This window comes from Anguilla rostrata, chromosome 3, assembly GCF_018555375.3.
Source record: "Anguilla rostrata isolate EN2019 chromosome 3, ASM1855537v3, whole genome shotgun sequence".
In the NCBI taxonomy this organism is placed as follows: Eukaryota; Metazoa; Chordata; class Actinopteri; order Anguilliformes; family Anguillidae; genus Anguilla; species Anguilla rostrata.
In genome coordinates this window covers 54366988-54382468 of record NC_057935.1, presented here as the reverse complement: position 1 = coordinate 54382468, position 15481 = coordinate 54366988, and the positions used below count along the sequence as shown (strand labels likewise).

At 47.4% G+C, this 15481-nt stretch overlaps 1 protein-coding gene across 2 annotated transcripts in view; it reads left to right on the top strand.

The window, feature by feature from the left end:
* Positions 1–15481, top strand: part of atrx (ATRX chromatin remodeler) — a 43663-nt gene that overhangs the window by 7892 nt on the left and 20290 nt on the right. For both annotated transcript variants that reach the window (XM_064328308.1, XM_064328309.1), the window contains exons 7-22: positions 238–347; positions 620–687; positions 1875–4387; positions 5587–5653; positions 7171–7316; positions 8115–8288; positions 8946–9060; positions 9557–9650; positions 10236–10442; positions 10863–11004; positions 11539–11648; positions 11979–12125; positions 12543–12720; positions 13932–14069; positions 14355–14530; positions 15168–15285. In XM_064328308.1, the coding sequence (XP_064184378.1) occupies positions 238–347; positions 620–687; positions 1875–4387; positions 5587–5653; positions 7171–7316; positions 8115–8288; positions 8946–9060; positions 9557–9650; positions 10236–10442; positions 10863–11004; positions 11539–11648; positions 11979–12125; positions 12543–12720; positions 13932–14069; positions 14355–14530; positions 15168–15285 (4503 nt within the window). The remainder of the gene's footprint in view (positions 1–237; positions 348–619; positions 688–1874; positions 4388–5586; positions 5654–7170; positions 7317–8114; positions 8289–8945; positions 9061–9556; positions 9651–10235; positions 10443–10862; positions 11005–11538; positions 11649–11978; positions 12126–12542; positions 12721–13931; positions 14070–14354; positions 14531–15167; positions 15286–15481) is intronic.

Here is a 15481-nt window from a genome sequence, read left to right as displayed (position 1 = left end):
TGGTTTGTGGGTCATGACACTAGGTTGTGAGTTCTTTATTGAACCACAAAAATCATGTGGGACCAAGAATGGCAGCAAAACATGTAAAAACATATATTGAGACATAGTAGTAGTTCCTGCCTATTATCAGTAGTCCACATTAATTTTTTGTTGCCACTTTGCAATTCTATATATTTTCGTCTAAAGGGTTGCTGAATTTTTTTGATGGCATTGAAATGTGTCCTTCCCCCCCCCCAGGTGAGCATTTGCAGAACATTGTGAGTTGCACTGCCTGTGGACAGCAGGTCAACCACTTCCAGAGGGACTCATTCTATCAGCACCCTGTTCTGAAAGTGCTCATCTGCAAGGTAAGGCTTTTCATCGCGTGGCCTTCGGCTTCTGGAGACCGGCTGCTGGCTTGCGGAACACTGGAACGGTGTTCATTTGTCTTTACACATGGGAAGTGAAAACGAAGCTGGCCAGTTGCATTATGCCATTTGTATTTCGGCTAAGTTTTTGCAGAGGATGCCGCTATTGCTTTATGAATGGCAGACCTGAGTTGGTGCTTCAGTGCTGGGTTTTTTTCTGTGGTGCGATCAGTCAGTGCGATTGATGTCACTTCGGTACTTCTTTTTTCCAGTCATGTTTCAAGTTTTACTCGAGCGATGACATCAGCAAGGATGCAGATGGGATGGATGAACAGTGCAGGTAGGACTGCGTGCATTACTGCACTCATCAAACAGAATCTATCTGACACGCCAGGAATATTCTTTTGGAAAGGGGAAGGCATTGAAGATATGGAAAGCATTAAGGATTTGGAAATCAAGACAGGGCCGCATGTATAGAAGAAAAAGGTGTATCGTGTGTCATCTCTTCCTTCAACTTGATAATAACAAAGAAAAAATGGAGCACACTCAGTAGATGTTTGACGAAATAGGCTACAAGAATTCTCTGAACTATATCTGTAATCGGCATTTCAGTTCAGTGTTTAGAACCACTACATGTATTTGGTAAGCTTAGTGATTACCAAGGCCTAATATAACGGGATAATTATTTATGTCACAGGCCTTGAAGATTATGTAATAAGTACTAGAAATATACTTGCAATACGCCATCGAGATATGTGCAGACGTTGTGACTGAGAAGGCCTTGGCACGATTAGTGTCACTTTTATGCTTCTCAAGCCATTGGGTGAATACTTGTGCTCGGTGGACCAGAGCAATTTTATCTTGAAATGCTATAGGTCATATAGCAGCTAGTACTGTACAATGCAAACTCGTCTAAGTCTTTTTGAAGAATAAAAATTTATAGCGTGTAAACCGCAATGCAAAGCTTACTTGAGTTAAATGCTTTGGTCTCTGAGGAAACGTAACATAAACTTCTCTTATTTTGATTTCAGTCTGAACAAATGTGATGCTTCAGCATTGCCCACTCAAATGTTTAGCAAGAAATGCAGCTGTTATTGACTAAACATAACAGGAATTGTGCAGATAATATTTCAGTTATCTTTTCAAACTGAAGTGCGTCTTACCTTCTTTACTGCTGAAAATAATGATGTGGTGGTAATGAATAATTCTATAACTATCACGTTTTGGCTGAACCGTAAATTTTTCATAGATAGGAAATGCAGGGTATTTAAAATTAGTTTAAAATTGCATGTGAATAGGAACAATTAAATTCTGCAGGAGAGATTACATCTCTCCATCTGGGGTATCCCTATGTCTGACATGCTTAGAAGTGGTTTGCACTGTACTTGAACCCAAAATATGAAATTAACATGAACAAATTATAAATAATTCATTGGGAGTTTTTGTTGGCAAAGTGATTTTGTTTTTATAATAAAGCCTTTATGCCCTTGGATAATAAGACCTTGTTTGCTCGTTTCCTCTGTGCAGGTGGTGTGCAGAAGGGGGTAACCTGATCTGCTGCGATTTCTGCAATAACGCCTTCTGCAAGAAGTGCATTCTGCGCAACCTGGGGCGGAAGGAGCTCTCCGGCATCATGAGCGAGGAGAGCAAGTGGTACTGCTACGTGTGCAGCCCGGAGCCCCTGCTGGACCTGGTGGCAGCCTGCGACAGCGTGCTGCAGAACCTGGAGCAGTTGTGGCAGCAGCACCACAGGCGGTCCAGAGGCGATGGCGAGAAGCCAGGCCGGGATAAGGGCGCCCACCGGCACCCTCAGATGGCTAAGGGGGCCCTCAACGGCAAGGAGCATGGCCTGGATGGCGTGAGCTCGGGCACCCTTGCCTTCACCTACAAGGCACTGAAGGTGCCCAAGGAACTGGTCAAGAAGACCAAGAAGCTGATTGAGACCACGACCAGCCTGAACCAGACCTTCATCAAGTTCATCCAGCAGGCCTCCACAGAGCAGGGCTCCAGCGTGGTTCGGCGGCGGCACCTAAAGGCCTTCCGGTCGGTGCTCTCGGACCTAAAGAAGGCCCACGCTGCCCTGGAGGAGTCCCTCGAGCAGGAGTTCAAGTGTGTAGAGCTGCAGAATGGAGATGAGATAAGGTGCGAAGTTAGCAGTGCGAGGCAAGTCACAGAGGTGGAGGCAGCCGAAGAGGGAAACCATGTCAACCAAGAGGAGGTCAAAGAGACGGTCATGGGCAACTCGGCGGAAAACTGCGAGTATCGTGAAGAGGACGGTGCGGCAGATGGAGCAGCGGATGGGACGGTGGATGCCGTATCAGACGACGTGGAAATGGAGGACCCTGCAGCCTCACCCAAGGAACCACACAGGACTCCGGGGGAACGGGAGCTGACTGAAAAGAGCGCCGTTTCAAAAAAAGAGGAAGACAACAAGGAGGGGTCGGGCTCAGCGGGCGAGTCCTCCCTGGACAAGGAAATCGTCTCTGTCCCGCTCTCTGTACCGGACGAGCTCTTCGAGAAAGCGGACGGTGCTGCCGATTCCTTGGGTGTGGCTGACGGGAAGGGGCGATCAAGGACCAGAGCAGGGAAGACTAGATCCACCATTTCCCTCAGGAAGTCCCCTGACTCTGGGAAGGGCCCCACAAAGGTGATCAGAAACCTGGTGGTGAAGTTGACACCGGTTCCTCTGGATGGGTCTCCCATACCCCGGGTCCGGACCAAGGCAGAGGATGAGGGTAGTAAAGTGGGAGATATGGATGTGGAGAAGGAGGAGCTTGGAGCAGAGGATGGGGCCAGCGAAGAGGAGGTTGTCTGCGAAGCTGAGGGAGCTCTGCCTGTGGAAGAGGGGCTTGAGATGAGGCGCTCACCCAGGGTGAAGACCACACCCCTTCGAAAACAGACGGATAGCAAGAGCAAGCCGCTCCCCGAACAGATCAAGAGCGAGAGTGAGTCTGATCAAGACATTACCGACAAGGCCAAAGATCCGTGTGGCCTGCTTGATTCCAAGGCAGACGGGGATAAAGACTCCAGGAGAACCGCAGCCTCCTCCAGCAAGGGCGATGACTCAGACTCTGATGAAGTCCCTGCCGTGCTGCTCCAGATTGCAGACAGCTCAGATGAAGCCGAGGGTGACACCAGCAAGGCCTCCAGCAAGGTGACGAGACGGTGCCTCTTCCAGCTGCAGAAGAGCTCTGCTCCATCCCGGGATCAGGCGGCCTCCAAGCGCAAGGGACGCGTGAGCGCCTCGGACTCCGACAAGGCGACTAGACCCAAGAAAGCCTCAAATGTAAAGAAGGAGAGGGGCTCAGACTCGTCCAACTATGATTCAGACTTGGAGAAGAAGATAAAGAGCATGAGCAAACTCAGCACCGTCAAGAGGAGTCGCCGCAGGGTGAGCGCCTCGGACCCGGACAAGGCAAGTAGACCCAAGAAATCCTCAAATGTAAAGAAGGAGAGGGGCTCAGACTCGTCCAACTATGATTCAGACTTGGAGAAGGAGATGAAGAGCATGAGCAAACTCAGCACCGTCAAGAGGAGTCGCCACAGGTCCAAGAAACAGGTGGAAGAGTTGGAGGAAGAGGGAGCAGCGGAAGAAGACGGAGAGGAAGGGGAGGAGGAGAAAGAAGGAAAAGCGGGAAAGCGACGCAAAGCGGCCGAAGAGAAGAGAGATGCTCGGTCAAAGAGGAGGGCGGCGAAAAACGAAACAAACTCGCAACAGTCGTCTTCCTCAAGCGCTGATGAGGAAGAGGGAGAAGCGGAAGAAGACGCAGAGGAAGGGGAGGAGGAGAAAGAAGGAAAAGCGGGAAAGCGACGCAAATCGGCCGTAGAGAAGAGCGCTGCTCGGCCAAAGAGGAGGGCGGCGAAAAACAAAACAAAAGCGCAAGAGTCATCTTCCTCAAGCGATGATGAGGAGGAGGAAGACGAGGCAGATGGAGACCAGGAAGCCAACTCTGCGGAGGACAGCGATGATCAACAGAAGATTAAGCCAATCGTAGGCGAGGTTGCTACGGCAGCTCTTGAATCTTTCCAGCAGTCATCAGGTTGGCTCCCTGTTGTTTGTCCTCTGCCATAAGAACGCATTAAAACATCCCAGCATGCAGTTTCTCTATGCCCCATTTTATCTTCAGTTCTGAATGTGTGGTGTTACCTGTGATTTCTATAATGCCAGCAGGGGCCTGGGGCTCTTCACTAAAATCAACAGGGAATTAGATTCAGAATTACCCATAGGTGTCTCCTTTTAACGGCATGATCATACCATTATACTTCGTAATGATCCTTTAGCAATTTAGAACTGTATTAAGTAATCTTAATGCATTGTGCTTGACATAATTTTTGATAATTAATTTAGGCCAAGGATTTTAATGTTTAACAATGAATTAATCTGCTTTATTTCACATTGGCAATTTTATAGACTTTCTCCTACGTATCCATGCAGTTTTAAAAAAAAATATATATATTTCCTGTGTAGATACCATCTTTAACCTTCAAGGCACACACTAGCTTAGTCAGTAGAACATGTGAGGAATAACAAAGGCTGCCCTTCAGGCCAGTCTCCAATATTGCTGCCTTGGGTCCTTTCAAATGGATCTTTAAAGGCGCAGAGCACTAAAATGAGAAGATTAAACAACTGAGGTGTGTTTTTAGAGTCAGCTATTCGATCTTGGCCCTGTTTGGTCATTTAGAGAATTATAATGATCAGCTAGCAGGCATAAACTACTGATAAATTTAGCGCTGATGAGGAAACGTTGTGCTTAATTTATTGCTTCAGTGCTCTGTACCAACCAAACAAAAAGCCTTTCAGGAAGATATTATGAGCACATTACTGGTTTGAGTCTTGGCTGTGTCCCTTGCCATATTGCCTTAAGTTACGTAGGGTTCTTGAGGATAGTGCTGTATATTCATTCAGCTGTGACTTGATTCACAGAGGCCTTGGAAACCAGTTGTCAGCAAGTTATTGCTCTCCTTTAGTATGTAGTGTGGCCTCTAGAGGGTATAGTGGCCATGGGCTTGACTGTTGAGTGTGTCAGTTAGTCTGCAGTGGTCCCTGAGCATGGACATAAGAGCATATAACAATTACAAATGGAGAGAAAAAGGGGTAAATATAAAGAGAAGCGGAGAAACATTAACCGTTTTATATCGTGATCTTCAATCACATCATACAAACTCTCAAAATACTGAAGTTCTGAAGGAAGAAGAGTTGATCTGTTCTTCTGTTATTTATTTCCATTTTGTCCCTTAGGCGACGAAGCTTCTATAAAATCTGGTCCTACGTTGGTTGCGGACGATGACGATGATCCGGAAAACAGGTAAAAGCAAAAAATGCAAGCGATTTTGACGCGTGTACTTGGGTGAGGTAAATGCACCTACACGCATTTAACAAATTCGTATCTTACACTGTTTGACTGGTGTAGAGTTGGTCTCCCACATCGTTGTCTCTCTCATTCAAGTAGCTTATATTGATTAACTATACAGGTGCAATGCCTAAACTGCTGAGAGTGGATTGCAGAATTGAATACTGCTTGCATTTCAAATAGTCAGTAGTTTCTGTTGACACCCCCTATTGCACTGCTCAGCCCATGTTGACTCAGACAGGTTTACTGCAGGCTGCAAAACTACTAGCCCTGGTTCAGGTGAAAAACATTCAGCTTGCATTAGACAGAACAGTTCCACTTGCTCTCTGGCTTGTTTGCGCTTGCGTTGTCGCCAAATTAGGGCCCTAAGTGTGCTAGCGACAGTTATTTGGAAAGCTTGAGTGTCTGGTGCTTGACAATTAAAGTGCCACCGTTTTAATAACTGTATATGCAAATCAATGATAATCATCATAATTAACTTATCAAGGAGAATTAATCGAGTGATTAGTCGACTGTCTGTGACCGTCACTAGGTTGCAGTTCTTACTTTCTCGCGTAATTAAATGCAAGTCTGTGTGTGGGCATAGAGACTTAAGGCCTAGATTAAAAGCAAAGATGTCCAGGCTTGACTGCTGTGTCCTTGTTTCACACTTTCATTTCCACGCAGTGGTGTTATTGTTTTCTGTCAGTTCCACCTTAGCAACTGGATATTGGCCTTGAGAAGACAACACAATATTTGCTATTCCTGTAGGAAACAAAAACCCTGAGGCATTAATTAAAGCGTCTGCTTACCGTGAATTTGGCATACTGTGAGGAGCTTAAACTGTCCCTTCGCCACCCGTCTGTTGCTTCAGCTTATTGTTAAGCTGCATTGTCATATGAAAAGCCCTTCAAATGGCGCTAATCGGCATCTACGGCTACTCGGGTGGCCCGATTGCTGCATGGAGGAAAGGGGTAGCACTGCTTTTACTTTGGGGGAGCCCCACTCCATCACTGTTCCTTACTCAGTCCCAAACAATCATCAGATCAACAGGATCACACTTGCAATCTCCCAGAAGTCATAGGGGATAAAAAATATTTAAAAAAACATATTGAAGAATTTCCTGTTTCCTTTGATGCTAGAGTGCTGTTTTGATGTATAGTAGACTGGCAGGTTGGTGTGATGTTAGATTAGGTAAATTAGGTCTGTGGCAAATAAGGATGTAACTGAGTCAGTTCAGCTGTTTTCAGTGCCTTGGTGGTTGAGTGGAACACTATGAAAATGAGTAGAATCCCCTACAGCATTTATCTTTGACCAAAAGTCTGAGGGTAGCAAAAAGCGTGTGCGCAGATTTTAAATAGCCTAATTGTTTACTCCTTTTACCCTGCATTTGGTTCCGTAAAATTAGATTTTGCTCGGCAAGTCTTGAAAAACGGTGCTAGTGACTGGTAGCTGAACTTTGTGACTAATCGTCTCCCCGCTGTTCCTGATAGAATTGCTAAGAAGATGCTCTTGGCCCAAATCAAAGCCAACTACTCTTCAGGGGATGACAGCTCTTCAGACAACAAAGAATCTGAGAAGGAGGACAAGAAGTCCCGCATGAAAAAAGAGGATGAGGAAGAGGATGAAGACGATGACGGTGAGTGAGATGGTGATCATGGTGAGATGATAAAGATGATGGTGAGATGATGAAGATGATGGTGAGATTATGCCCCAGGGTGGCAGGTGCTTTTGTTGGATTCTTTGGCTTTTAGTGAGAAATGGATTAAATGCACTAAAGCCTGTGTTGTGTGTCAGTTAAAGATTGGATGATGTGTCCGGTTGTTTTTAGCGCACATGTCCTTATTGGAAATTTCAGATTCTTTCATTATGACATTTTTAAATGGAACCAGCAGAATTGTGGGGACTTGTGGTTTGCTCTCATGAAGGTGTAAATAGGGTGGCTTGTCCTGTAAAAACACTGGGTTTCTGTGTGCTGAAGATCCCACGGTATGGCATCAAACAGCTATGCTGGTTCTTTGTTGACCAGCTGTGCAGCTCAGCTTGTCAACCAAGGAGTAAAAGTAAATATTCCAAGAGCGTTTGCTAGTCTGCAGTCTCCCAAATAGCCAAGTATGTTGCAGTGGTGAAGGGGACATGTACAGCTGGGCATTGGGAATCGAGGGTCACTTTCAAAATTTTGAATTGAATGTAAAGTTGTTAAGAAAATGAAACTTGCATTCAGTTTAAAAGATGTAGCAAATGTACTATGATCTAACATGATGTTATTCAAGATGTTATTTAAATGTAAAACGTATTGACATGTATTGTACTGTATTTTCTAAGTAATGATTAATAAAGCTCTTTAAAAATACAAATTTGAGGCTTATATGGGGTGCAGGCCGTGGATGATGCCCCAACCGCCTTCCTCCATGTCACCGTCCCTTCTTTCCTGCAGAGAACAACTCGTCCAACTCGGGTTCGGGCTCCGACTCGGAAGACGACGTGAAGAACGCTCCGCACCGGCACAAGCTGCTGCGGCACAAGCTGTCGGTGAGCGAAGGGGAGTCCGGCGACAAGAAACCCATCGGCAAGAAGAAGGCGGGGCTCAAGAGGAAAGCCCGCAGGAAGGGTGAGTTTGGCGAGCGCCGACCCTCCTGGTACCCGTCACGTCAGAACCACGTTTCACCCTCCTCGTCCCTGCCAAGAAAAGGCTCTATTGGCGTGACATTCATGTGGCCAAAAGCATTTCCATGTTATGAGAAATAATAAAGCGGTTGCATAAGGTCACAGTGACTATGGCTGCTAATTCACAATGGAAAGGAATAATTGCATAAGAACACAAGAATGACAAATATCAGCCATTCGATCCCCCTCGTGAATATCGCTGTGTGAAGCCTGGCCTTGAATACTCCCAGTATCTGTTCTGCATGACCTGCCAAGCTATTTGATGCATTAACCGCTCTTTGTGGGGGGAAAATACTTCCTTATGTCTGTGTGAAATTTACATTTTTGCCTAAGCCCCTTTAAAAGAGAGATTAGTGGGAAAAATACACTAAAGTGTAATTTTAGAGAAGGCAAAGTTTGTGAAACCAAAAGATTAAGACAATGTTAATTAACCCTCTCACCAACTGTCCCATTTCACTGGCTGGTTTGCATTGAGCGCAGCATTGTGCTGTTGTTCATCCACAGCACTGCCTCTCATGCTGTCTCAGTGAAAATGCTTTCTGCCGCAGTAGTAAGTGTGGGCGCGTGCTCACCCTCTGAGTGGCCTTCGTCTCTCGTGCAGTGAGCAGCGACGACTCCGCCGATTCGGACTTCAAGGAGTCGGGCGGGAGCGACGATTCTGCCATCAGCGAGGAGTTCAGCGAGTCAGGCGGCGAGGGCAGCCGACGCAAAACGAGGTGAGGGAACCCCAGATTCCCGTTCGTCCGTTTAAAATGATCAGCGCCACCTTCAAAATGGCTGAAGCCGTGGCCATTCAAGCAGAAAATGTGTTGCTTCAAAATAGGGTTTGTTGTACGTTATATCTGATCACTGTACATGCAAACTCATGTCTGAATTGTGAATGTATTTCAGTACTTGTGCTCTGTTCTTACTTTTGAGGGGAATGCTTTAAATGTATGCGTATATGAATATGTTTGTTCAGAGTATTGTTCTCATGTGCTACTCGTAGCCACCAGGTGGCAGTATTTTGCAGAAGCAGAAGAGCTGACAGCAGGTCAGCGGGTTGCTGCTACAGCTGAATATGTACTCTTACAAATTCGCTAAAGAGAGCGCTGATTAAAAAAGAATCCCAGCCTTGTGAACCATCATGGAATCGATTTAAAATCAGAGCTTTCGTAATGTGAAATGACGTGGGTCGTGAGCATCACTGAGCAGTCCGGTTTCTGCCCGTAGGTCTTCAAAGAAGGAGGAGTCTAACCGGAGCTACCACCAGAAGAAGAAGAGGCGTCGCATCAAGGTGCAGGATTCCTCCTCCAGCAACGAGAAGGTCAGCCTTGCCAAGTGCCGGCGATACTGATATAAAACCCAGTTGTTTCATGTTGTAAATCCTGTTCTAACTTTGCTACTTTTTGCCCTTTTTACCTTTCGCACATTGTCAGTTTCCTTTCTCGCTGCGAGTCAAAGACGACGGCCCGTGACTCCTGGCTGTTCTTCGGCTCTAACACAGGGCCGCTGTAATGTTTGTACATTGGTGATAACAGCAGGCTTCTCTGTCATTCAGGGAGATTACTCCTCATTACCCACCGTGCACCACCTCAGGGTGTGAAGCAAGTTCTTTTAGAAAATGAAATTGTTATATTATATATATATATATATATATATATATATATATATATCAAATAACTGAAACAGACTCATGAAACAGTTTTGCGACCAAACTAAATATTAAGCTTAGCTCCTTCATGTGCTTATCGTTAAGTGTTAAAATGGTGGTGTCTTTCTTCCTAGGCTTCATCACGAGTGAACGAATGGTGTGAATGTCTGTCGTACCCCACGTTTTGTTTGCTGAGTGGAACGGGTGGCGTTTCAGAAAGCGTGTGCTGTGCTTACAGACAGTGGTGTGTTTCTACAGAGTGGTTCCGAGGAGAACGATGGCGACACTGACAAGGGAGATGACGAAGACGACGATTCTAAGACCACACCCAAGGGCCGCAAGAAGATCCGCAAGATCCTCAAGGACGACAAGCTGAGGTCGGAGACGCAGAACGCTCTGAAAGAGGAGGAGGACAGGAGGAAGCGGATCGCAGAGCGGGAACAGCTGCGGGAGAAGCTGAGAGAGGTGGGCAGAAAGGGGAGGGAGGTGCAGTTCTATGCGGCTGAAAATGAATGAATTTTAACTTTAATTTCAGGCTGGTGTTGCGTTTATATTTTCTCTCACAGCGTTCTTCAGTAATTTCAGCTACTGTAGACTAAAACTAGAAACATATGAAGCATTACCATTTGAAATTCTGTACACCAGGTTGCAAGCTGAGCTCACTGCGGTTAATATCTAACGGAAACCTTTAACTACATAAGCTAAAATGGGGGGGGTAAACATCTTTGTGGAATCTTTAGGTAAAAGTTGATATCTAACAAAGTATTTGGAATAGTATGGCGTTTCGTGCTTGAATGCAAGCTCTGCCCCAGTGGGAAAGGGATCCGAGCATCGTGCTGTGTAGTACCATCTCATCTGGCTCAACCCTACTTGGCTCTTCCTCAGGTGATAGTTGTGGAGGAGGCGTCCCAGGTCACCTGCCCCATAACCACCAAACTGGTCCTGGATGAGGACGAGGAGACCAAGGAGCCGTTGGTCCAGGTGCACAGGAACCTGGTGACCAAGCTCAAGCCCCACCAGGTGGACGGTGAGTCCAGGGTCAGCTTGGAAATTTGGTGATTTAAGAATATAGGCCTTTTCTTTGTGTACTGATTGTAAGCTGCTCTGGCTAAGAGCGTCAGTTAAATGCCTGAAATGTAAATTTAAAAATGTCAACCTTGGGTTGAAGTCCATTGCGACCTGAACATCAAAGCAAGCATCTGTCACAGCCCCATAGCCACCTGCACTTCTTCAAAGGGTTTTGACATTCCTGTGCTGGATAATTACTGTGATTATGTGCGTTTAAGTTCTTCCTATTTCTGTTTTACAGTGATTATGTTCAGTGATCAGAAGTCAAATAAATTGCTGTAACCTTTTCAGGGAAACCTTTTTCCTGTCAGGCAATTTTTGCCACCTTTGTTTGCTTGCGTAACCCACGCTTACTGCCAACTTCACTCCCTTCACCATGAGCATTTGATTGATTCACTGATGTGCTGTAACAATGGTAGGTTTGCTGGGCTTACTGCGTGATGCGGATTTGAGGAACATGGCTTCTCCTAATGGCTCTCTCTCGTCCCTGTAGGAGTGCAGTTTATGTGGGACTGCTGCTGTGAATCGGTGAAGAAGATAAAGAAGTCTTCAGGGTCAGGTTGCATCCTAGCCCACTGCATGGGTCTGGGTAAAACACTACAGGTGAGGAATGGAGCCTAGACTGGGCCAGGAGCTCAAAGGCCAAGCAACTGATGAAGCCTGGAGGCTCTGTGTTAGTAGTGCAGGCGGGCGAGTGATTGGATGGTATCCTAGTAACGGGTGATTTGATCTGATGAAGTCAGGAACACCTGTGTTTTTTTTATTGACAGGTCACCAGTCAGCCCATTGTAGGTGCTGGTGAGCGTGAGTTTCACAGTGAGATTCACTGTGATCCCAATGCACCTTGAGTTTGTGGGGGATTTTGATGATCCGGGGGAACAGTGCGTGAGGGAAAGCGCTGTCGGACGGTCATTTCTTGCCCTGGCCTTGCAGGTGGTGACCTTCCTGCACACGATGCTGCTGTGTGAAAAACTCTCCTTTAGCACCGCCCTGGTGGTGTGCCCACTCAACACGGTCCTTAACTGGCTCAACGAGTTTGAGAAGTGGCAGGAGGGCATGAAGGACGAGGAGTCCTTAGAGGTACAGATTTGGTATTGTATCATGCCATTTTACCATCTTTATATTTGTATTTGCCCTGTATATGTACATGTGTATATCTTACATACATAAACGTTTTTTCAATTTACCCACAAAAATGTTGCAGCATGGGAACTATTACTGTTTTTTTGTCTAAAATGGGATCACATACAGTTAAATTCAAAAGTATTGGGACCATTGTATCAATTCGTTTGCTTTTCCTCTGCACTTATCAAATTTGTATTTCAAAACATAATGACTATAAAGCTTAATCGTCTGCCTTTGCGCAATGTCTGCATTTATTTCATGTGTTTTTTTTAAAACACTGAACTATTTTGCTACACTGCCATTGAATGAGTCAGTGAGTCACGCTGACACGCGCACGCCCATGGGCGGAGCTAATTGACGGCTGCATCGCAGGTGACCGAGCTGGCCACGGTGAAACGGCCCCAGGAGCGAGCGTACGCTCTGCAGCGCTGGCAGGAGGACGGCGGCGTCATGATCATGGGCTATGAGATGTACCGCAACCTCACCAAGGGCCTCAACATCAAGAGCAAGAAGCTAAAGGAGACCTTTCAGAAGACTCTGGTGGACCCAGGTACACCCCCGCTGAGAGTCACTCCCATCCAGCTGGAGCTGACCACTTCCCTCAGGCCCTGGAGCTCTCCCCTTCCCTCTGTCCCTCATGCCCTGGAGCTCTCACCTTTCCTCTGTCCCTCAGGCCCTGGAGCTCTCCCCTTCCCTCTGTCCCTCATGGCCTGGAGTTCTGCCCTTATCTCTGTCCCTGCAGCCCTGAAGCTCTCTCCTTCTCTCTGTCCCTCATGCCCTGGAGCTCTCCCCTTCCCTCTGTCCCTCATGCCCTGGAGCTCTCACCTTCCCTCTGTCCCTCATGCCCTGTAGCTCTCACCTTTCCTCTGTCCCTCATGCCCTGTAGCTCTCACCTTTCCTCTGTCCCTCAGGCCCTGGAGCTCTCACCTTTCCTCTGTCCCTCAGGCCCTGGAGGTCTCCCCTTCCCTCTGTCTCTCATGGCCTGGAGCTCTCACCTTTCCTCTGTCCCTCAGGCCCTGGAGCTCTCCCCTTCCCTCTGTCCCTCATGGCCTGGAGCTCTGCCCTTATCTCTGTCCCTGCAGCCCTGAAGCTCTCTCCTTCCCTCTGTCCCTCATGGCCTGGAGCTCTCACCTTTCCTCTGTCCCTCAGGCCCTGGAGCTCTGCCCTTATCTCTGTCCCTGCAGCCCTGAAGCTCTCTCCTTCCCTCTGTCCCTCATGGCCTGGAGCTCTCACCTTTCCTCTGTCCCTCAGGCCCTGGAGCTCTCCCCTTCCCTCTGTCCCTCATGGCCTGGAGCTCTGCCCTTATCTCTGTCCCTGCAGCCCTGGAGCTCTCCCCTTCCCTCTGTCCCTCAGGCCCTGGAGCTCTCCCCTTCCCTCTGTCCCTCATGGCCTGGAGCTCTGCCCTTATCTCTGTCCCTGCAGCCCTGGAGCTCTCCCCTTCCCTCTGTCCCTCAGGCCCTGGAGCTCTCCCCTTCCCTCTGTCCCTCATGGCCTGGAGCTCTGCCCTTATCTCTGTCCCTCATGGCCTGGAGCTCTCACCTTTCCTCTGTCCCTCAGGCCCTGGAGCTCTGCCCTTCCCTCTGTCCCTGCAGCCCTGGAGCTCTCCCCTTCCCTCTGTCCCTCAGGCCCTGGAGCTCTGCCCTTATCTCGGTCCCTGCAGCCCTGGAGCTCTCCCCTTCCCTCTGTCCCTCATGCCCTGGAGCTCTCTCCTTCTCTCTGTCCCTCAGGCCCTGGAGCTCTCTCCTTCTCTCTGTCCCTCAGGCCCAGACTTCGTGATATGTGATGAGGGGCACATCCTGAAGAATGAGGCCTCAGCCATTTCCAAAGCCATGAACTCCATTGTGACGAGACGAAGAGTGGTGTTGACGGGGACCCCGCTACAGAACAACCTCATTGAGTGTGAGTGTTCTGGTGGAGTAGCAAGAATCCTGATATGTTTGGGTTCTTCAGTAGCCAGGAATATTACAAGCAGTCTCTTCAGCCTTGTATTCTGAGTGGGATGCCACAGTTTCAGTCCAAGCAGGGTGCTTAAATCTGCACTAAGCCTAAAATGAAAATATTTATAAATATGAAAAAGTCTTTCCTTACCTCAGCCAGATGAAGTGGGCAATATTGTCCTTGAAACCGTGATGAACCAAAAGTGATGAATTGTAATGGCGCTCCAATCCTTCCTGGTTCACCCAGACCACTGCATGGTGAACTTCATCAAGGAGAACCTCCTGGGCTCTGTCAAGGAGTTCAGGAACCGCTTCATCAACCCGATCCAGAATGGCCAGTGCGCTGACTCCACCCTTATCGACGTGCGAGTTATGAAGAAGCGTGCTCATATCCTGTATGAGATGCTGGCTGGCTGCGTCCAGGTAACCTTGTTCCTGCCCCGCCCTGCCCCACCCTGCCCCACCTCGCCCTGTGCTGCTGTGCTTCCGGCATCAGTCACCTGAAAACATGGCAGGGCAGCAAACTAAAAGGTTTTGCTTTAAAACCTCTTTCTTTGGCCTGTCTGTTTCTTCTTACTGTCTGTTTCTTCTTACTTTGGATGTGACATAAAGTACACACAGTGATTTGCCTCTCGATAAATTTTCACCCCTTTCCCATGCTGAAAAACTCATGAAATCTGGAGGCATATCCTGTATGGCTGCCAATTCATTATTCCAACAATGCTGCTTGTATCGATATTCTTTATCATCATCATAGTTTATTATCATTCATAATTATTAAGTTATAATCATGTAGTCATGCACAACAGTGAGCATTAAACAGGTTGCATTTTCCCTTGAGTTAAAAAAAAATAAATAAATAAAAAATGTTGATTTTGATGTACTGACATTCCTTTTGTTTATAATCGTGTTAAATTGGTATTTCAGGTTTAGGAATGTGTACCTGCATATCTGGCAAGCTCATCAACTGCCAATCAAATCCTTCAGCTGTTTCCAGCTCATTTGTATATTCTAGCCCCTGGCACCAGTGGGTGATTGTCTTCTTTTCTCTTCCTCGCAGAGACGGGATTACACGTCTTTGACTAAATTCCTGCCCCCGAAGCACGAGTACGTGCTGGCAGTGAGGGTGACGCCCATCCAGTGCAAACTCTACCGATACTACCTGGAGCACTTCACAGGTAAACGCACCGGCTGCACGCCGTCTCTCACTCTTTCCCACTGAGGAGCGTATCGCAGGCCCGCAGACATTTATTTTGGGTTTTTTTGTGTGGCGGTGATACTTTTCCCCTTTGCTCTGCATTTTTTCTCTGAAAGCCGCCTTTTGAAAGCTGACCTCGTCCTGCTTCCGGGTCGTGACTGCCGTGGTAGCGGTGC